General features: G+C 39.4%; 1 protein-coding gene across 1 annotated transcript; it reads right to left on the minus strand.

Moving 5' to 3' along the window:
• Positions 1-1,560: 1,560 nt before the first annotated feature.
• On the minus strand, positions 1,561-21,505 carry TCTN3 (tectonic family member 3). The gene is made up of 14 exons (XM_059398219.1): positions 21,147-21,505; positions 20,861-20,984; positions 20,357-20,475; positions 19,068-19,195; positions 18,735-18,843; positions 18,462-18,577; positions 17,945-17,980; positions 17,186-17,266; positions 15,994-16,119; positions 14,727-14,834; positions 14,184-14,278; positions 13,560-13,713; positions 12,732-12,869; positions 1,561-3,804 (listed from the first exon to the last, which is right to left on the minus strand). The coding sequence occupies exons 1-14, from the start codon at positions 21,400-21,402 to the stop codon at positions 3,568-3,570; spliced, it is 1,827 nt and encodes a 608-aa protein (XP_059254202.1). The 5' UTR covers positions 21,403-21,505; the 3' UTR covers positions 1,561-3,567.
• Between the last annotated feature and the right edge of the window lie 451 nt (positions 21,506-21,956).

Below are 21,956 nucleotides of genomic sequence, written 5' to 3' on the forward strand. Positions count from 1 at the left end.
TAAATACAGAACATTTTTATATATACTAAACGGGGAAGTTTTTTTTTTTTTTTTGGAGAGTATATGTTTTCTTCAAAATATAGTTTCATTTTAGGATTATAGAAATCAGAAATGCTTATTAAAAAATCCTCATTTTGGGGGGCCTGGGTGGCTCATATGTTAAGCATCTGCCTTTGGTTCAGATCATGGTTCTGGGATGGAGTCCCACATCATGTTCCCTACTCAGTAAGGATCCTGCTTCTCCCTCTGCTTGCTGCTATCCCTGATTGTGGGCTTGCACTCCTGCTCTCTCTCCCTCAAATAAATAAAAATCTTTAAAAAACTATTAAAAATCCCCATTTTGACATACTAGCTTTCCAGACTTGTTTGCCTAAATACACATGTATTTTGTTAAAAATATGAAATTTTTGTTAAAAAAATGAAGTAACAGAGTATATGCTCCATTTTTTAGTCTGTTTTGTTCATTTAAAAATAGATTGTATTATAATGAAGGTAAGTCTACTCAATTTTCAGTGGTTGTACAACACTGCAATCTATGGATATTATTATATGTAATTCTCCACTGTTGGATATTTTTCCCTCCTTTTTTTTTTTTTTTAAAGATTTTATTTATTTGACAGAGAGAGATCACAAGTAGGCAGAGAGGCAGGCAGAGAGAGAGAGAGGAGGAAGCAGGCTCCCCGCTGAGCAGAGAGCCCGATGCGGGACTCGATCCCAGGACCCTGAGATCACGACCCGAGCTGAAGGCAGCGGCTCAACCCACTGAGCCACCCAGGCACCCTATTTTTCCCTCCTTAAAAAATGTCCAATTAAGTGGAATTGTTGGGTCAAAGTTTACCAACAACTTTAAGGCTTTTGATACATATTATCAAATAGTTATCTGCCCTTCTCTCCAAGTTTCTACCAGTTTATAATTCCCCAGAAAGTTTTTGAGAGTACTTGTTTCTCCATCCCAGCAATGTTTGCCTGGGATTTCAATTTCATTCTATCCAAACTGTACATATCCCTTTAAAATAAAACTTATTCCTTAAATTGAATACGTGGTTACAATACAGACCTTTTGTGCAGTAAGTCAAATAGCTGATAACTTGTAGAGATAAAGGAAGGGAACTAAGAAGACTGCATTGTGCTATAGATGGTTTTAAAAAAGTCTTGAAGGTCTACTACAAGGAGAGTGACTAGAGAGAACCATAAAATCTTATCTAAGGTATATTAAGTAGTCTTGTAACTGGAAACTATGTTTACAAGCTAATTAAATTAGCAGAGAGGAAGAGAACACTTGAGGTATTCCTATCTTGGAAGAACAGATGTGCTGATTTCTGATGTAAGATCTCTATGTATTACAGTTTAAAAGAGCATGGTAGAGCACATGAAATGCCACTACACACCCCCAAGGATGGCTAAAATAAAACAGACAATAACAAGTGTTGGCAAAGATGTGGCGAAATTGGAATACTTACACATTGCTGGTGGGATTTCCACTTTGGAAAATACTTTGGCAGTTTTTCAAAAAGGGAAACACAGAGTTACCATATTACTCATAAATTCCACTCCAAGGTATATACTCAAAATAAATAAAATCTTAAGTCCACACAAAAACTTGTACATGAATGTTCAAAGTCACATTAATCATAACTTCAAAAAGAAGGAACAACGCAAATGTCCATCAACTGATGAATAAATAAAATGTGGTACAATCTATGCTACAACATAGGTACTCTGAAAATATGCCACAGACACTAAAGGTCACATATTGTATGATTCCATTTATATGAGATGTCCAGAACAGGCAAATCTACATATAGAGAAAACAGATTCATGACTGCTAGGAACCAAGGGGAAAGGGGAAATGAGAAATGACTGTTAATCAGTGTGGACTTTGTTTTTAGGGTGATGAAAATATTCTGGAATTAGCGGTGACAGTTACATAAATCTGAATATACTAAAAATCACTGATTTGTATTTGTGACTTACACAGTAAGTGAGTTATATTAAAATATTTTTGGTAGAGAGATAGGATGGTTTCATAGCACCTGGGCATGGGAATAAGTATGTGAATAAAGAAATAGAGGGATCAGAGTCTAAGAAGGACTTGTAGGCTGTTGGGAGTAAATTTGAGGTCTCCTACCCCATAATATAGGGTTGTCACATAAGCTTATTCCCCTTTAAGAAGCCCAAACTGAAGACCCTGAATACTCCAGTAGCTTGTGGTCTGTTTTGGTACAGGCCTCTTTGGAGGTAGGGCTGCTGAATTCACATTAACATCTTCCTAACGGACTCTACTGGGAACCATACTGTCAGCTTCCCAGGTCCCGACCTCCCCTGTGCAGAATGTCCCTTGTACAGAAGCACTTCCTCCTGGTTTGGTAATAACTGCTATGAGAACCTTGCCAATTTCCTCCAGGGAGGTGGGTTACTTCCGGGGTACTTTGGAGTAGGCAAAATAATAAACCCATCAGAGATGCCTTCTACAATTAGCATTTTCTGCTCATGAAATAGGATTTATTATAACTAAGTATATGTTTTATTAAAAGGCAATTCTAGATTCAGATTAATATGTTTTGGGGGAAAAAAAGACTATCTCCCAGTTCTCTCTGCCTGGATTTCAAGTCCCCATATAATGAGCTCTCATGTTACTTACCCCATATCTTAGTGTATCTTTTGCCCATTCAGTGTTTCTACTACAGTCACTTTAGGCTCCCAACCCTCTGGCTCCTGGCATCACCTTCACCCTTCCAAGCTCCCAACCTATCTTACTTATCATGCTATGTTTAGCTCTAACCCCAGGAAAAGAGCCCAAGTACTTCATTTGAATGCCACTGTGTGATGTATGAAAGTTTTCCCCCACTTTTTAAAACCTCCTGCACATAGATAATCACGAGGTGATCACATGTCAGCTTCTGTGTGCTGCTGGAATTAGTACAACAAAGCTCTCAGTTTTGTTTCTCCTCACCACAATGGAAGAAAAATACAGAAATGAGCAGTAGGATCATTTGCTAGTAAAAAATGGGGGTCTGGGATTCCACAGTCATTTTGGAAACTGACTAGGAGTTGCTCTCCTCACTCATGCCCGGACAGAGTGTGGCCCAAGGGAATGGGGAGAGGCGAGATGAAATCCTTAGCCAGCAGTTTTCAGCTCCTCTTAAGTCCAGAGGGCATCTATTCCCAAGTTCATCCAGGGGACAGCAGGAGCATGTTCCTTTCAATGCTGGGCCTCAGTGTGCCTGTGAGCAGATGCATGAAGATTTTGCAAAACTTTAGTGAGGCAAACACAAGCTGAAGGGCTGGAGGCAGGGCTCTTTGTGTTCTTTCTAGCTTGAGAAGTAGAGAACCTAATGTGTACTTGGTGGTCTGCACAGTCCTAAGCAGAGAACCATGACAAATAAGGTATTTTTATTGCTTTTCGAAAATCCCTTCTTTCACATACAAACATTCCTTCAGTTAGGTCCTCTGTTATCTCATACACTCTCCGCTGGTCAGGTCACGAGCAGGTATGGACCTATTTAGCCAAGATAAGTAGGCTGTCTCTGAACTTCCCATAGGGAAAATTAATAGCTGGTTCTTGTTTCACCTGGTTTCTAGCTTGAGAACTCCAAGGACTAAGAGACACAGGATAAGGATGGGAGAGGCTGAGCCTTTCTGAGAGTCTACTCCTCTGCTGAATGCCACTTTGAAGGGAAAAAAGAAGTCGAATGGCAGTTTCCAGTCTATTCTAGGTTGGCCCCTTGGAGGCTCTGGCTTCTGGGTAATGTCCACAAAGGTCACAACAGTTGTCAAAGGTACATCTATTATTTGCTGGTAATCCTGCAGGAAGAAAATCCATGACAGGTCAGTGCTTGGAACCCATTCATATAGCTCTCTAACTTGATTGTTACTATTACTTTCCCTGAAGAAAGACCCAAACCAAATTGCTCTAAGCAGGATATGCCTTTTTCTCACATTGGTCCTACATACTTCTCATTCTATGATACACAGGAAATGAATTTTGCAGCAGCAGTCCACAAAACTAGAACTGTGAACAGTTACACCTACCTAAAGACTGAAAAACTGACTCCAGCTTCCCTCAAATGGGGAGCTGGCTGATATCAAAGAAGCCAGATGGGAAAACTGCTGCTGTTATGTGCTTAGCAGTTTTACTTTATCTAAAGTCCCAGAAGGCTCCAGGCTCTGAAGCAGTACACATGTGCAGATACTAGTGGCATTTCAAGTCCACTTCAATTGCAGAAAATGTGAAACTTCATGGGAAAAACAAAGAACTCATAATGTCGATAAAAAGCCCATCAGACTGACAGAACCTTAGGGTTAGAAAGGATCCTCTCAACCACCCAATTCAAGTCAAATGAAACAGATGCTCCAGGAAGAAGGGACCTCATCAAGCTGACTCAAGTATCTTTTTTCTTTCCTCCAAGACTTTATTTATTTATTGGCAGAGAGAGACACAGCGAGGGAGGGAACACAAGCAGGGGGAGCAGGAGAGGGAGAGAGAGAAGCAGGCTTCCCGCCAAGCCGGGAGCCCAATGCGGGGCTTGATCCCAGGACCCAGAATCAAGACCTGAATCGAAGGCAGACTAGTAACAACTGAGCCACCCAGGCACCCCTCAAGTATCTGATCTAATACTACACATAGCTTTTGGTGGATACAGTTGTAGCCTGATGACTGAAACAAGTTTATGTAAAATGAATTCCTTTTGTTCTCTGTGTTTACCAATCAGACTTCTGATTATAATGTGACAGTAAATAACTATCTTGTTGAACCAGAAATGATTATTTCTTCCACTCATCTTTGTCTACCCTGATGCTACATACTATCTGCTGTGGCCTTTGGCAACAATAAAACTAGGCTCTGGGAACACAGCTTTGTCTGGAATAACCCTTCTAGGTACTGAAAAAAATGGGTATGGGGCCAGTGCTGTGATGATCTTACATGTCATATTAACTCTTCGAAATCTTTTTTTAAAACAGTGTAGTTCCTGAGGGACTTGGCACAGAAGTAATGTAACTTTTGGGGCACTGAAAGAACCACATGCACTCCAGGACAGCCAGCTTAGGCTAAAGCTGAAAAGGCAACCCTGACTCCAGCCAGGAAGGGAAGACTGGCTGAGACTAACGAAAGAAAATGGGGGGAAAGAATATAAAATGATGGCAGGCATGAGGTAGGGACAGAAAGTGGTTACTGAATTATACCTCCTCAGTGTGATCGGCAACCACCCCTTCCCCACCTCAATAAGAGATTGGATAATTTAAATAAGAGAAATTCTGGATTTAGGGACATTGGGCATAAAGGAAGACAGAGTGACGTATGCAACTAAAAATAGGAAAAATTTTCTGTATAATGAAATCCTTTCCCTCATTTAGCTCCAAAATGCTGACAGATGGTCTTATATCCCTACCTGTCAATCAGGAATCAGGAGGGTCTTTTCTGGAGAAAATGATCAGTTTCAGCAACAAGAAAAAAAGACTGACATTTGACAGTACCATAACCCCAAAAGCAACTGTACCTAACTGTCCTACTGTGAAGGCCACCAGTCAGCAAGTCTCTTTCATGAGCACAGAGTTTTCAGTTAGCTTTAACTGCTTACTCTTAGGTTGGACAGACAGCTAGGGACTGCCAGATGTGTAGGGAAGCCTCTCATATTAAAGAGGAAAAACTGAATCAAGTGAACAGAATAAATAAATAAAACAGAAAAATATCAGAATAGACAAGGAAAGATAAAGATAAAAACTTAAGATCTTTATATATATTTTTAAAGTTTTATTTATTTAAGTAATCTCTACACTTCAAGGTGGGACTTGAACTCATGACTCTGAGATCAAGAGTCATGAGCTCTTCTGACTGAGCCAGCCAGGTACCCCAGATATTTAAATATATATAGAAAAGGATATTATGAAATGAAAGAGAAAATAAGAGCTCTTAGATTTTAAAAATGGATAGTAAGAAAAAAAAATCAATAAAAAGGTTAAAGACAGGTGAGGAACTTTTCTAGAAAGAACAAAGAGCTAAAGAAAGAGATAGACAATATAAAAGAAAAGAAAAAAAATTAGAGAACCAATCTGGTGACCCTGTAACAGATTAACAGGAGTTACAAAAAGAACAGAGAAAATTGTGTATATGATTATTAAACAAATGATAACTGAAAATTCTCAGTTTTCAGAATAAAAAATATCCAAAATTGTTTGGCATAATGAAAAAAAAACCCAAAAAACCAAAAAACCTACCCAAGGCATAATATTGTAGAAGCTTCAGACTACTAGGAGCACAAGATCTTAAAATAGCTTCTGAACAGCACTGAGAACTAGAAGACAATGGAAGAAAGCCTTCAAATTGTGAGCAGAAAACATTTCCAATCTAGAATTTAATCTAGAATGCCCGGATAATTATGATCAATCATAATTTAAATGATAATAAAGATGATAGATGCTTGAATAAAGTTATTCTTAGGTGAATGAAAGTAAAAATGTACTTTATGTGTGCTTTCTTTTCAAAGAGGTTATTAGATTTTGAGCTCCATCAAAACAAGAGAGCCAACCAAGAAGGAGAAAGCAGTGTCTGGCAAACAGTGACTCTAACACAAGAAACAAGAGGAATTCCTAGGATGATGGGAAAGTTCCGTAACAACTGGTGGTCAGGAAGTAATTTATACTACATTGGGTAATGGAGCTTGCTATGAAGAAAATACATAGGAAAAAGGAGAACTGTTAATATCTCATGCCAAGTTCAACTGTTTAGAAAACTGCATTGAGAGAGATTTTAGAGATGTTGGAGTGTGAGATGTCTTAGCTTTTAGCTCAAGAAAAACTAAAGAAATATGAGGTAATTATTAATTTCAGAAATAAAGCATTTTGCTTTCCATGAGGACAGGGATGATGTCTATCTTGTTTTCTATGCATCATATCTACAGCATCCACCATAGCTCTTGGCACAAAATAGGCACTCAATAATTTTTTTTTTTTTGACAAAGGAGTAGAGGTATTTTTGGAGATAGGGCACCAATACAAAGTAGCAAGAGATAATAAAACACAAGGAAGAAAGCATAACATAGCTATTTAATAGCCAGCAGTTACAGATCAGTTTGACCCCCTTATTCTCTCAACACTGTAATTAGGATCCCTAAAGGTTGTGCTTCCTTCCTTCATATATTTATTTATAAATTAATATTTCAAATGAAATGCCTTTTTTTTCCATATATTAAAATAATACCTCCATAACTGTGTGGAGGTTTGGAACCAATACAGTCTAGCAGACAGTCCATAATTAAAAGGAACTTGAATGCCTTGCCAGGTCACTGGATAATACTGAATGTTACTGGCCCATTTTAGAATTTGTGTTTTAGTACCACATGAAGAACAAGGTTTCTAAGTTCAGTGTGTTATTCATAAATTCTGAAGACTCAAGTTTTTCTATTGCATTTTAAGTTATGTATAAGCAAAAATTAGAGAATTCACATTAGCTTTACAATGTAGTCAGAGGGGCGCCTGGGTGGCTCAGGGGGTTAAAGCTTTTGCCTTAGGCTCAGGTCGTGATCTCAGGGTCCTGGGATCAAGCCCCGCATCAGGCTCCCTGCTCAGCGGGGAGCCTGCTTCCCGCCCCCCTCTCTGCCTGCTTCTCTGTCTGTCAAATAAATAAATAAAATCTTTAAAAAAATAAAATAAAATAAAATGTAGTCAGAGATGTACTTTCTAAAAGTGTTTTTCAAATTGCAAATTGTGACCCATTAGTGTCTAGCATTAAACAAAAAACAGAATCAACATCAGAACAGACAATATCACACAGTGTATTGCATAAAATATTGTTTCCTAAAATTTTTGAGTTTTATATATGTGTGTGTGCTCTAATGTGGGCTATGTTGTAAAATACATTTCTTACCATGGGTGACAGCCAACAAAAATTGAAAAATACTGCTTTAATGCCTGCTTATCTCTTTGTTTTTTTGCTTTAAACCTTCTTAATATGCTACTTCTATGGAAATTTGGAACAAAAAAGTTATGATGATAAAAATAATAACAATGTTATTATAAGCAATATTTATTGAGTATTCACTATGTGCCAGGAAATGTACTATTTTACTTTTATGCTCTCAATTAATATTTACAATTCAATGAAGTATTATTATTAATCTCCATTTTATAGATGAGAAAACTTAGATTTAGAGAAATAAAATAACTTGATTTAGACCTAGGTCTGACTGACTCAACACCCATGCTCCCTAAACTGTAAAAAATAGGTCTCCAAGATAATCTAAAAAGCTTGATAATCCATTTAAAGATAAAGATGAAGTGAATAGGGGCGCCTGGGTGGCTCAGTGGGTTAAGCCTCTGCCTTCCGCTCAGGATATGATCTCAGAGTCTTGGGATCCAGCCCCACATCGGGCTCTCTGCCTACTTGTGATCTCTCTCTCTTTGTCAAATAAATAAATAAAATCTTAACAAAGAAAAGATGAAGTGAATATTATAATTCTATAAAGGTTCAGAGCCTTGATCCTGTGATGCTCTATTGTTCTTGTCACTCACTTATTGTTTTTGTGTGTGTGTGTGTGTGTTTTAAAGATTTTATTTATTTTTTTGACAGAGAGAGACACAGTGAGAGAGAGAACACAAGCAGGGATAGCGGGAGACAGAGAAGCAGGCTTCCTGCCAAGCAGGGAGCCTGATGCGGGGCTCAATCCCAGGACCCTGGGATCATGACCTGAGTCGAAGGCAGATGCTTAACAGATAAGCCACAAGGCGCCTCTATTGTTTTGGTTTTGACTGATCCAGAATATTCTGCAAAAGTAATTGTTTCTTTCTAGAGATAATTTTATTTTTAAATTTAAAAAAGTTTCTATTCAGATAGCATACATATTGTATTTTATTAATTCCCAAACTTAAAGGTCCCTTTAAATGCTCAATTAGTACAAAATTATAAGCAGAAAAGTACCAAGTAGGTAAACCCTATTTAATTCATGGATTTGTTATGAGGATGCAAGATTTATTAAAAGAAATTTGTAAAAAACAGTACCAGTAATTATCACAAAGTAAATGACAATAAATGTTTAGATATTATTATCATACAAGAAGACAGGGAAGTGTTTTGCTTAAATTCTTCCTTGCTTAGTAGTTTGTTTTTTCCACAGGGACTTCCAAAAATTTTGCTACTTCACTTTTTATAGTGAGAGGAATTTAAAGTGTTTCTAAAGCAACATCTGTACAATGAAGTCATTCAGACAGTTTGATTCAAAACTTAACTAACCATCTAGCAGCTTCATTCCAAGGGTCATAAACACAAATGCTTACTGTTCTAAGCAGAGAACCTGAATGAGAGAGTGGGATGGCTAAGGTGGGTAGGCATAGGTTATGTGCAAGGGGCCGTCTATTTAAAAGTGGAAACAACTATTCAGTGACAACAGATTTTATGCCAGGCAGGAGTGTAGGATCGCTATTGCTAGATTTTCAAGAGAAGTCAGAAATCTGGATGTCAACATGAAATTTCCTGATTTTTCAACGTGGCACAAATTTAAACAAAACAAAACACTGTGGGTAAAACGAAACAAGTATATAGTCTAACTCTAGCCCACAGCCTACAGCGTGCCACCAGCTTTACCTTTTTTTTTTTTTAAAGATTTTATTTATTTATTTGACAGACAGAGATCACAAGTAGGCAAAGAGACAGGCAGAGAGAGAGGAAGAAGCAGGCTCCCCGCTGTGCAGAGAGCCTGATGTGGGGCTCGATCCCAGGACCCTGGGATCATGACCTGAGCCAAAGGCAGAGGCCTTAACCCACTGAGCCACCCAGGTGCCCCCAGCTTTACTTTCATGCCTTCACTCAGATACAGGAGCTGACTGACACAGCCTACATGAGACTGCTACCAACCATATGGCCAGTGGGTAGGGAGAAAATCACAGGACATAGATCTTCTGAAAGTTTAACTCTTCTTTTTACTTTAGAAGCTTTGGGAACATGTACACTAGCTTTCTCTGAATAGTCTCTTGCTATTCTACGAAAAAAATTTCATAGGGAAATCCTGAGAGACAAGCCTGCGTGGATACGGATTTGAAGTAGAGGACAAATAATCAAAATATAAACGCGTTAAGAGAAAGTGAGTATGTTTATAGGACTTCAGGAGAAAATATCCACTCATGACTGAAGAAGTAAGAAAGTCTTTTAATACAGATGATAAAATTATCTCTTTTTATAGAAATAAATATTTGTATGGGCAAAAGATATGAACAGACACTTCTCCAATGAAGACATAAAAATGGCTATCAGACACATGAAAAATGTTCATCATCACTAGCCCTCAGAGAGATTCAAATTAAAACCACATTGAGATATCACCTTACACCAGTTAGAGTGGCCAAAATTAGCAAGACAGGAAACAACATGTGTTGGAGGAGATGCGGAGAAAGGGGAACCCTCTTCCACTGTTGGTGGGAATGCAAGTTGGCGCAACCACTTTGGAGAACAGTGTGGAGATTCCTCAAGAAATTAAAAATAGAACTTCCCTATGACCCTGCCATTGCACTCCTGGGTATTTACCCCAAAGATACAGATGTAGTGAAAAGAAGGGCCATCTGTACCCCAATGTTTATAGCAGCAATGGCCACGGTCGCCAAACTGTGGAAAGAACCAAGATGCCCTTCAACGGATGAAGGGATAAGGAAGATGTGGTCCACATACACTATGGAGTATTATGCCTCCATCAGAAAGGACGAATACCCAACTTTTGTAGCAACATGGACAGGACTGGAGGAGATTATGCTGAGTGAAATAAATCAAGCAGAGAGAGTCAATTATCATACGGTTTCACTTATTTGAGGAGCATAACAAATAGCATAGAGGACAAGGGGAGTTAGAGAGGAGAAGGGAGTTGGGGGAAATTGGAAGGGGAGGTGAACCATGAGAGACTATGGACTCTGAAAAACAATCTGAGGGTTTTGAAGGGGCGGGGGGTGGGAGGTCGGGGTACCAGGTGGTGGGTATTATAGAGGGCATGGATTGCATGGAATGCTGGGTGTGGCAGAAAAACAATGAATACTGTTATGCTGAAAATAAAAAAATAAAAAAAAGAAATATTTGTATTTACTTAACTTTTCTGATATGACACTATTGTTTCACAACTCCTTTTATGTTTATAGGGGCATGGCAACTTTTATGAGGGTGAGTTTCTCAAGTCAGCCCTTAAAGTGACAATTTTTGTAGAGTCAACATGACCTTTGCACATCCTTTAAATTGCCATAAGTAAAGGCATATGATTTTGTACACCACCCACACCACTTCTCCGTACGTTCAACACAGTAATTTTTGGTCCATGATTGGAATGGATTCTGTCTTCAGTTATGCATGAATGAAACACAGCTGAAATTCTCAACTGTCAACCACTTAGGCCAGTTAGATGTGAACGACTATAAAGTGTGATTTTGTAGAGGGGGAAAACTAACCCAAAAAGCTAACCTCTCCTAAGTACTAGAATAAAATAATGACTAAAATATCTACATAAGAGAGAGGCACTGGGTCGCTTCCATGCCTAAGAGAACCAGAGATTCAGAGAAAGAAGAATATTCCTGTGGGTATCTTCCCAAACTACACAGGTACTTGCAAATAAAGATACAGTTTAGAAAAACAAAACAATTTATTCAGTGTAGGATTTGTAACAGACTCAAAGAGTCTTATAGAAATACTGCTACTTTATTCAGTAAACCAATACAGAGAAAAAAATGGAGTGCTCTCACTAATAATTTTGGGTAACTTGAGTTTCAACCCTATCTGTAGGCAAAGAGCACTGAAGTACTCAACCCTGTTACAAGGAGGAGATAAAGATATTTTATTTTTGGCCTACATGTAGTCTCTAGTTTATTTCTTTTCTGGGATATAAATGCAATGACATATAGGTAATAATTTCAATTAGTTTTAGTTTTCATTAGAAGTTAATAAACTGGCATGCAATTTATATGTGAATCAGTTCACTGGGACTTAATCATTTTTGAAATTCTAAAGCTAAGGATTAGATACTAAAATCAAGACAGATGTGTTAAAGGTGTCTTAACACACATCATAAACAGCAGGTATATGTTTACTATGTAGTAAAATTATCTGTCTTAATGGAGTGCAACCAATCAAGCACTGATGACTACCAACTAGCCCCAGCAAAAGCTTTAAGCAATGAACAGGCTCAGAGATTCTGATAAGCATGTGACTGTCATATTGAATGCACAGTTATGGGGAATGTTTTCTGTAGTTAAATCAACTGGTATAGTAACACTGGTATGATAATTGAAAAGACATTAACCTGTATTATAGTCTGGGTTCAGGAAATTAAAAGAGAAAAGAAACTGGGGAAAAGGATATAGATTGTTTTTATCATGACAACATGCTACTTTCAATAACTGGCCAGAGGGACTGACTTAGAAGTTGTGTCAGCTCACTCAAACCAAATGTTGGCTGGCAGCATGAATCGGCTTTCACTGTCAAAAAGTGATCTGCTTAGGGAGCCGAGGTGGCTCAGTGGGTTAAGCCTCTGCCTTCAGCTCAGGTCATGATCCCAGGGTCCTGGGATCAAATCCTGCATTGGGCTCTCTGCTTGGCAGGGAGCCTGCTTCCTCCTCTCTCTCTGCCTGCCTCTCTGCCTACTTGTGATCTCTCTCTGTCAAATGGATAAATAAAATCTTAAAAAAAAAAAGTGATCGGCTTATCATATAGCTTGTAGGACAATCTAGGCATTGCAAGGCTTAGTGGTCCTTTATGAGCCATGACTTACCTTTATGGATTGGCACCGGTATAGGAACCGGGCTCCTGACACATGAGCTTGTGGGTTGGACTGGAGGCCTATAAATGCCCACAATACCTGGATCTCCAGGGAAACTGGTATGACACAGCAGGAAGTACAATGCATAGCCTGTAGAAGGGTAAAGAAGCATCTGCTTGAATAGCTGCCTATAGTCAGTTACCATGCATTAAGTAGCTACTGTTTTTAAAACATTATATATAACAGAGAAGGTAATATGTCTTAGAGAAAGAACACAAAAGTTCACAACAGATCATACTATTAGATCTTAAAAAATTAACATTCTAAAATGGGAATGACTAACATAGAGATTAATAAAAGGTGAGCTCATGTACACTGGTTATGAGAAGTGTTCTATGAGTGGTGCATAGTCAGTGCTGTGGAACGCCAAGACAAACTGCCACTTCTGGTTAAGGATGGCTTCATGGGACAGGGATGAGTAGTATGTGACTGGAAGTAGTGGTGATGGTAAAGGAAATTCAGGCAGAGATGGCATATAAAAAGGTGTGCAAGTAGAACAGCATATGATGTCATGGAGGGACATTCATTGATTAAAAACTGAATAATAGTGGCTGAGAGTCATCTATGTGCCAGGCATGACGGAGGCACTGGCCTTGAGCACACCACTTGAATGAAGCCAAGGATTTGGACACAGAAGCAGTGAAAGGTTAAGGAAGACATTTCCTTCTAGAAAAGTCCCATCATCTACAGAAACAGGACTGGTTTTAATTTTAATATCCATAATTTACACACAAAACAGGAAAATAAATTTTTGTGAGAACGTGTTATTTGTCTCCTCACCGGAACACTGCAGTTGCTGCTGAGAATCCTCGTCCACTCACTCTTCCGGGCCGGGTCAGCATTACCAAAGATGGCAACTAGTTCTGGGCTGGTCTTTCCATGGAGAGCCTTATAAGTCTCCTGCTGTAAGTGGCTGCAGGCCACCTTTTTCAGCCTGAAATGAAACACCAGGGAGGCTGCAGTTCAATGTTAACATATTAATCCAAACATTAAAAATGATACTATAAAGTAAATGAGAGTAAATAATCCTTATTATTAGATATAGAAGACTGTCAGAAAACTTTTAGCAATATTAACATTATTTAGATTATAAACTCTCCTAACCAGCATTGTCATCCAAAATATAAAAGTTGTCCTATCGGGATGCCTGGGTGGCTCAGTTGGTTGGACGACTGCCTTTGGCTCGGGTCATGATCCCGGAGTCCTCGGATCGAGTCCCGCATCGGGCTCCCAGCTCTGGGGGAGTCTGCTTCTCTCTTTGACCTTCTCCTCGCTCATGTTCTCTCTCACTGTCTCTCTCTCAAATAAATAAATAAAATCTTTAAAAAAAAAAAAAAGTTGTCCTATCAACATATTCTCTACAGAGACAAAATTGTGGAAAGTGATGCAGAAGCAAAAAGTTACCTGAGCTTGCATCCAGATACTGCATTCACTCCAAATTGTACTTCATGTCTCTTAACAGAGCAAATTCCATCACCCCGACTCTGTAAGAGGGTCATCTGAGGCAGAAAGCGATGGTCAAGGATAGTATAACAGAATAAAAAGAAGGCAGATTGGAAAATTCACACTCTTATTGTGTCCTTAACACTGTATTTTACCAATGTCAGGACATTGTTCAAGTCACAAATTTGTTTTTTAATCTAGTAACTGAAAAACACACAGAGACAAGAACGATTTCCCCCAAAATGGCTAATCACATAACAATATAAAACTATTTCATTAAAACAAACAGGAAGTGAGTCATGATCCTTACCTTCAGCTAGTTTAACACATTTTAAAGCCTTTGGTAGCAACAACTTTGAGAACATAATGTATTACTGGTTCAGTAAAGAAAGTCCTGAATACCTAAAAAGTCAGGGGACCTCAGAATTGGGATACCCAGAAGATGAGCAGCCACAGTTTTTCTCATCAGGCTGCAACAGGCTACCCAGCTCCAAAAAAGGATACAGGGTGACTTAAATCACCAGTTATGGCCAAAAGTGGCTTCCCAACAAGATAGCCAGGATTTCCACTTCTAGGATGAGTAAAAGAAGTAGCTATGTTCTGTTGAAAAGCCTGGGGAAAGAGGGAAAGTCACTTACAGAGGAAAGCAAGCTCTCACACCTTCCACTGCCTAGCTTCATACCCTTCTTTATCACAAAGCAGTAAAGTTGCTGCACTGAACAATCTGACTCCCTCCCACAGTGGAGCGTTTTGCAGAAGTTCCTTGTAAAACTTCCGTGTTTTACTTTTTATTCACTAAAATAGGTCCTGAGTGATCTTAAAATTCTTCCAAGGATTACAACCAAGGATCGACCAACCCTGTTTCTCAAAAATTACTGTCAATTGAGGGCTATGTTAAGCCTGGCTAAAATGAGAAGAATTTAAACATAATTTAGAAGTATCTTTTAATTAACTACAGGTGTTCCAGAGATAAACTAAGAGACATAGGACTTGGTTGATCACTTGAGGGCAGAGTGAAGAAGAAACAAGAGTCTGCTAGGTTCAAAAAGAAGAAGCAGAAGAAAGTCAAAAGACGGGGTACCAGTCAAGAGGTCGGGGTACCAGGTGGTGGGTATTATAGAGGGCAAGGATTGCATGGAGCACTGGGTGTGGTGCAAAAATAATGAATACTGTTATGCTGAAAATAAATAAAAAATAAATTAAAAAAAAAGACAGTGATCAGGATTGGAAAGTTAGATTAAGTGGGAAATGAATAAAATGCTGACTGCTGTCACATTATGTCATGTTCATAAATATACACAAGCAAAAATTTGTTGTAAATATATAAACTTAAATAATGCAGAAATATAAAGAGTAAAAGTGTGAAACAAAAACCTGCTGAACGTGCAAAAACATGAGAAAAGGTAGTTAAAGAATTTCTGTGGGAGGTTGGCTGAGTTTATGATTCAAAGTGACTATTTTTTTCTAAAAATGTTGTCTGGATTTGAGACTAAAGTATTGCTTCATTGGGGAGCCAGATAATCTGAGAAAATGTTACTGAATAAATGTTAAATATCGTTTGTAGTTAAATTATGAAATACTAAATGCTGAAGCCTCAACTGACAGATTGTAGGCCCTTTTTTTTTTTTTTTTTATGCTGGGTGTGGAACCCTAGGCCTTCATATTCTTAATCTATTCTGCATGCATCACAGAAGCATAGAAATATTGAATTTCTAATTTCTAATTCAGTATTTCTGCTCCCCTTAGTTCCCTATAGAAGAAGGGTTCTAACCCTAAAACGAATGATAAAGTGTTGCTCTAAGGAAGTGCCTGGCTTGACAGTCAGGTTGGTTTGTCCAAAACTGACAGAGACTTTCTGGATTCCAAAAGTCCCATTCGTCTCTATCTCATAGATGACCTGAAATACAAAAGTAGAAATCAATTAATATAAATTGTTTAGTGTGCCAATTATACAGAAGATTTTCTGTCTCTAAGAGTTTTATTATACCTGCATGAGGGTACAACATAGTGACTATAGTTAATAATAGTTTATTGTATATTTGAAAGTCATTAAGAGAGTTGGTCTTAAAAGTTCTCATTGCAAGGAAAAACGTATAAACTGTGTAGTAATGAATATCAACTAAACTTACCGTGGTAATCATTTCACTCTGTGTATATATGTGTGTGTATATGTATATATATATATGAAATCATCATGTTTTACACCTAAAACTAATGATATGTCAATTATATCTCAATAAGAGAAATAACTGAATGAGGGAGACTAAATAAGTAATCTTAAAAATACCAAATACAAATGCCATGAAGAGAAAGACTTCATATATCTACACATGCAAAAACAGACTGGATAGAGCTCTTTGAAAGGGTTCATGGGAGAAGTTTATGGTAAGGATTGAAAGGGGGAAAAAATGAATGAGTTTTGACTGTGTGCAGAGAAGATGAGTAGAGAGGGAGCATGGAATGGACACCCAGTTTACTTGGCTCTCCCAATGTCTGAGGATGAATGAAGATAACAGCTAGAGATGGAAGTCATAAGCAATTGAAGGCAACCTTCGATTTCTGAGTAGTCTTTATAATGACGCTTAAGATAATTCTTCCTTCTGTAGGATGATCAAAAGGGAGTCAGGAGGAAAAGAAGTTGACTCTTCTATTTCAGAATTTTCAGATGATACTGATTTTGTCAACAGAAGAAAATGTGGTAAGAACTATAATAAACTGCAAATGGGTAAAGAAAGAGGAGTCAGAAGTAATCATAATCTTTTGTATATGAAATTCTGGAGGATGGTAGCAATGGAAACTGAAATATGGCGGGAAGGGGAAGGTGATGGGCTCAATTCTTGACATGTTAAGTTCCATGCACAAACATTCATGTGGGGTTGGTCTGGTACTTAATGGAAGATGAGGCACCTCTGGTAATGCTGATCAACAAACACCAATCCAGAATCTGACGTCAGTGTCCTCACCTGGGAAACCACATTCTGACAAGTGTTTCCAGACAAGAAAGGAGGATCAGCTTCTGAGACAAGGGTTACAGGAACCTGGAACTAGCAAGGGAAAGAAGCAAATCAACCGAAATCAAAGCAGTATTTTCTCTTTTGGCTATATCTCATGCTGAAATGAGTATTTTTCATTTTTGACCGCCTTCCCCTCTCCTTCCATTGCCAGCCTACAAGTTAAGATCAAAAATGATTTTAAGTCAACTCTTCTCAAAGCATATTTCTCAGAACATTAATTCCACTAGATATAAAATAAAGGTTCCATAGTCAAATAAATTTTACAAATTTTTGTGAGTTTTTAAAAAAGTTTTTATTTCCCTTAAGTAGGCTTGAACTCACAACCCCAAAATCAAGAGTTGCAAACTCTATTGAACCAGCAAGGTGCCCCCAAATAAATTTTAGAAATATTATATTCAGTATTCCCCTCTTAGAGAGTACCAAGTCCTTTAGCACATTAAAGACTCCAAGAAGTCCACTCTAAATAAAGTATTTAACTTTACTTAATCCGATGTTTCCCAAACTTATCTAACATTTTATGAGCTTGTATTTCATGTAATGCTTATTAATCATATAGAACATACATGGGAAAAAACGTTTTAGATTCACACTTTAGAGTTTGATATATCACACACAGATTTCCTTTCACAATTACTTTAGACTGAAATGGACTCAGATGCAAAGGGATCAAACAGTCTCCTTCCTTTCCAGTGATAAACAGCATCATACCTTCAAATTCTGCGGATCAGTCATACCTTTTGGAACCTAGAATAAGAGAGTAGCAAGAACTGTGAGTATGTATACACCTCACAGAAAATATCCAGGAGCTTGTGGTTTCACGTGCGGGGAGGAAAAATCAACACATTAGAATGGTTCTTCTCTTCTACCTGACTCTTTATACCAAAATTCTGTGAGTAAAGCTGGGGGGGGGGGGGTTGGGCTACAACATACCTACTCTGAGCAGAGCTCTAGTGAACAGAAAAGCAAGAGGTTTTGGTAAAATAGTGAAATGTCATCCCCTGCCACCCTCCCAAGCCAATCCAATTATCCAGAAGGGAAGAATCTCTTATTCTGGACATATATTCCCCAACTCTTTCATCTTTCCTCAGAGGGCAGGGTTTCTGGGCCCTCTGTTTTTTTATGTAGTTCTTAGGCATTCTGACTTTCAGTTCAGTGCTTTATCCACAACCCAACAGCAGGAAGCATGCTGACTTTATCCACAAGAGTGACAGGGAAGGAATACCACCTTTAAGACTGTGAAGTTATAATAAGAGGCAGCATTGAGGGCTGGATCCAAGGTGCAGCTACTTGTCAAATTCTTGAAGAAACGAGCACAGGTTGTACTTTTACTCTCCAGGAAACCTTAGAATGCAAAGAATTAAGGGAGTGATAAAAGAGAAAGCCTATTTTATTTTTATGAAAAGCAATTTTTAGAAAAAAAATTTTTTTTTTAAAGCAATTTCTGAGAAAGCCTATTTTAAGTGGAATAAAAAGGTTGGCACTTCTGTTTTGGACTCACCTGCAGGATTGTTCTCAGCACAGAGCCCCCAAGCTCCAACTCCCGCAGGCTGCCTCAGCAAGCTGATTACAGACCACGTGGGGAAGTAAGTCAAAATGGGGTCCCCAGCCTGAACAAAGTACAGTAGAAATTCATTCACAGTAAGATTGGACTGAACTCCACCAGAAAAAAAAAAGTAGAGATAAAAATTAACTCAAGGGCTTATGAAAGTGGATGATACTGTCTTCTAAAAGAGTTGACACCGTTGCAGGGGGGTACCTCAAGGATACCTGGTCTACTCAGCCATGAGGGAAAAACCACACCAAACAATCCCGTCCCTATCCCCAGGCTCACCCTGTAATGAGGTGGTGGTGACTGGGTTTGGAATGTTGAAGTGAAGGATCCACCTCCAAACTCTGAAGCCAGGGCCTCAAAGCGGGTTGCATTGACCTTTTGAAGCTTCTGGAAATAGTTTAATTTTGCTAAAATGTTTTTTAAAAGAAAAGGGGTTTAGATAAAAGAAAAATATTTATTTAGAAATACCTGGCACACCAAGTAACTGCCTTTAAAAAGTATTCTTTTTTAAAGATTTTATTTATTTTTTGACAGAGAGAAAGAGATCACAAGTAGACAGAGTCGGGCGGGGGCTGGGGGGAAGCAGGCTCCCCGCAGAGCAGAGAGCCCAATGTGGTGCTCAATCCCGGGACCCTGAGATCATGACCTGAGCTGAAGGCAGAGGCTTAACCCACTGAGCCACCCAGATGCCCCTAAAATGTATTCTTATTGGAGCATAATACATAGCAAAGTCTGTAAATGCACTATTCTTAAGTGTACAAAAGAATTTCTACAAATTGCTACACTCCTATTCCTACTACCCAGATTGTTATAGAAATTTCCCCACAAGACTCACAATCAATAATATTCCACTTTCAAAGATAACAGTTCTGATTCTTATCAACTTCTACTGCATTTATATTCTGTTAAAAGAACTACTGCTTTATTATTAAGATCTAAGGTAAGAATATGGTTGACAAATGCCAGGCAGTTCCAAGTCCCTGATACCAGGAATGTTATTAGCAATTTGTGATGAAAACAGGAGGTTCAATAATGCTCACATTTGCCCCATACCAGATAAGTCTCTAGTACAACAAAATAGTATTATTTCTGTCAGAACATGGCAAAGTTGAACATAACACTCAGTTTGTCCTCTCCTGTTTCTTCAAACTCCAACTGACCAGTCTCAATAAGAATGCTTCCATCTCTCCAGTATATGAATTTGTTGATTCTCCCCTTTCACTCCATAATTTCTACATTTAGAATTTCAGACACTCCAAAGAGGTATAAGTCTATACTTTATATTATAACAATATAGAAATCTATTCAAGTTCCTGCAGCCATCTCCTTAGGGCTAACAGGGATGATTGGAATTAAAGTTCTATATGGGTTTTCTGATCCACAGCCAACAGGGCATAAGAAATTGCAAATGTTCACTAATAAGAGAGAAGGGGCAGGTGGAGAGGCAGAAGAGGGCAGATGATAGAAATTCAAAAGACAAAAGAAAAGTTTAAAAACAAAGGTCCAGACACAAAGCCAATTCTCAACAAATGCTAGGTAACAAGCATAGTCAACACAGTTCTACTCACAATCATTCACATGGACACAAAACTGCCTAATTCCACTCGAATCGATGAAAACTCTTGAAGGAAATGGGGAATTACTCCTGAAGATTAGGGAGTTGTCCACACACACCCAACTTGAAGACCTGAGCGGAAACAGGATGAAGAACAGATACATTTAGAAGCGGAGGGTTAGGTCCGAAAAGGTGCTGCATGGATGCCAGCCAATGCCTAAGAGAGGTCTCCTTGGGCAACCCAGGACAACACAAAGGTCGTATTCTATGGACTGCCCTACGCTGGAGAATTCGAGGAGGAACTTCACTCCTGGGGTAAAAAAACAATATGATTCCACTTACAGAAATGCAAGTGGGATTAAAAAAAAAATAATTAAAAATTAAAAAAAAAAGAAAAGAAAAGAAATGCAAGTGGGGGCTAAAGGCGGGAAAGAGAACTCTTCCTACTTCCAAATACGACCTATTTTAGGGTCCCAGTTTTCCCAGGATTCACCCGGCACACGGCAGCTGACCTCACCTCACGCTGCCTGGAAGGCAGAAGGAGAAAACTGTCCTGGGATGGAGTAGATAGCAGTCCTTGTCGCAGCAGCAATTTATGTCGCAGGTACCAGGAGTCAGGTCACAGACACAGATCGGTAAGACTATGAAGATAAAGCGGAGCGAACGGGATGAGGACTCCCCAACTTCCAAGCGCAAATTCCCCTCTTCCAATAGCCCCACTCCCCACTTTGCGGCATTTCACTTTGTTCCCAGAATTTCAGATCCAAGTCAGTGGTTTCCATTCCCACATCTCCTCCTCTCACCTGGGAAGAGGTCTACGGTCCCATTCCCAGGTGCAGAGGGGGTCACTACCGTAGGGCCCACCGTAGAGATCCCAGGCACAGGCCAGGGAGTTTCAGAGCCCTCCGAGGAGGTCTGAAGGGTCCCGCCCGGCGACCCCGGCCCCACGTCCGAAGGGGTGGGCACAGCCCCAGACGGGGAGGATGAGGGCTGAGACCAGACGCCCTCGGGGACCAGCAGGAACAACACCTGCAGTAGTGCGAGCTGCGACGTGCACATGGGGCGAGACGCACACGGGGAAGTTAAGACCCCTCCCGCTTCCCAAGAGTTCAAAGTGGGCTTCAGCGGTCGCCTGGCGCGTCGCTAGAGGGTGGGAGGGAGGAGTCGCATCTCGTCTGACGTCATCCGCATGCATCTGCTTATTGGCTCAAGGCGATGGCCGAGAGCTCCTCAACCAATAGAAATCGGCGTTGTTACAGTTCTTTCCAGCGGCTTTTAGTGCGCGCCCTCCTCCTTAGGCCAGGCCTCGCACCGCCTCCGTCGCTTGGTAACGGCCAAACTCGCGGAGGAGCCCTTGCCTCTTCTTTCCGCTAGGTGGCAGTAGAAGGTCAGCGGAATGACAGGTCCGGCGGGGTGCAGCGCCGGCGTCAAGGCCCGCAGGACCGAGCTCTTCATCCACAGAGGGAAACCCCAGAGGCTGGAACCAGAATCTTTCCCACCACAGATTCTAAACAGGAGAAACTCTAAGGAAGGATAATGATCTCTGGGTGGAAAAGACACAAAAATTCATATACACATAAAAAAAAAGTTCCCTCTAAATATTGTATTTTTTG

This window comes from Mustela nigripes, chromosome 4, assembly GCF_022355385.1.
Source record: "Mustela nigripes isolate SB6536 chromosome 4, MUSNIG.SB6536, whole genome shotgun sequence".
NCBI classification, from domain to species: domain Eukaryota; kingdom Metazoa; phylum Chordata; class Mammalia; order Carnivora; family Mustelidae; genus Mustela; species Mustela nigripes.

Bases quoted from the DNA above. Each gene is read 5' to 3' on its own strand.
- TCTN3 (XM_059398219.1), bottom strand. From the start codon at position 21,402: ATGTGCACGTCGCAGCTCGCACTACTGCAGGTGTTGTTCCTGCTGGTC. The intron at 19,196-20,356 runs GTGAGTAGAACT...AAAACATTTTAG, and splicing joins TTGTGTCCATGTGAATGATT to CAAAATTAAACTATTTCCAG. The intron at 14,835-15,993 runs GTTAGAACCCTT...CTCTTTCCCCAG, and splicing joins ACTTTATCATTCGTTTTAGG to GCTTTTCAACAGAACATAGC.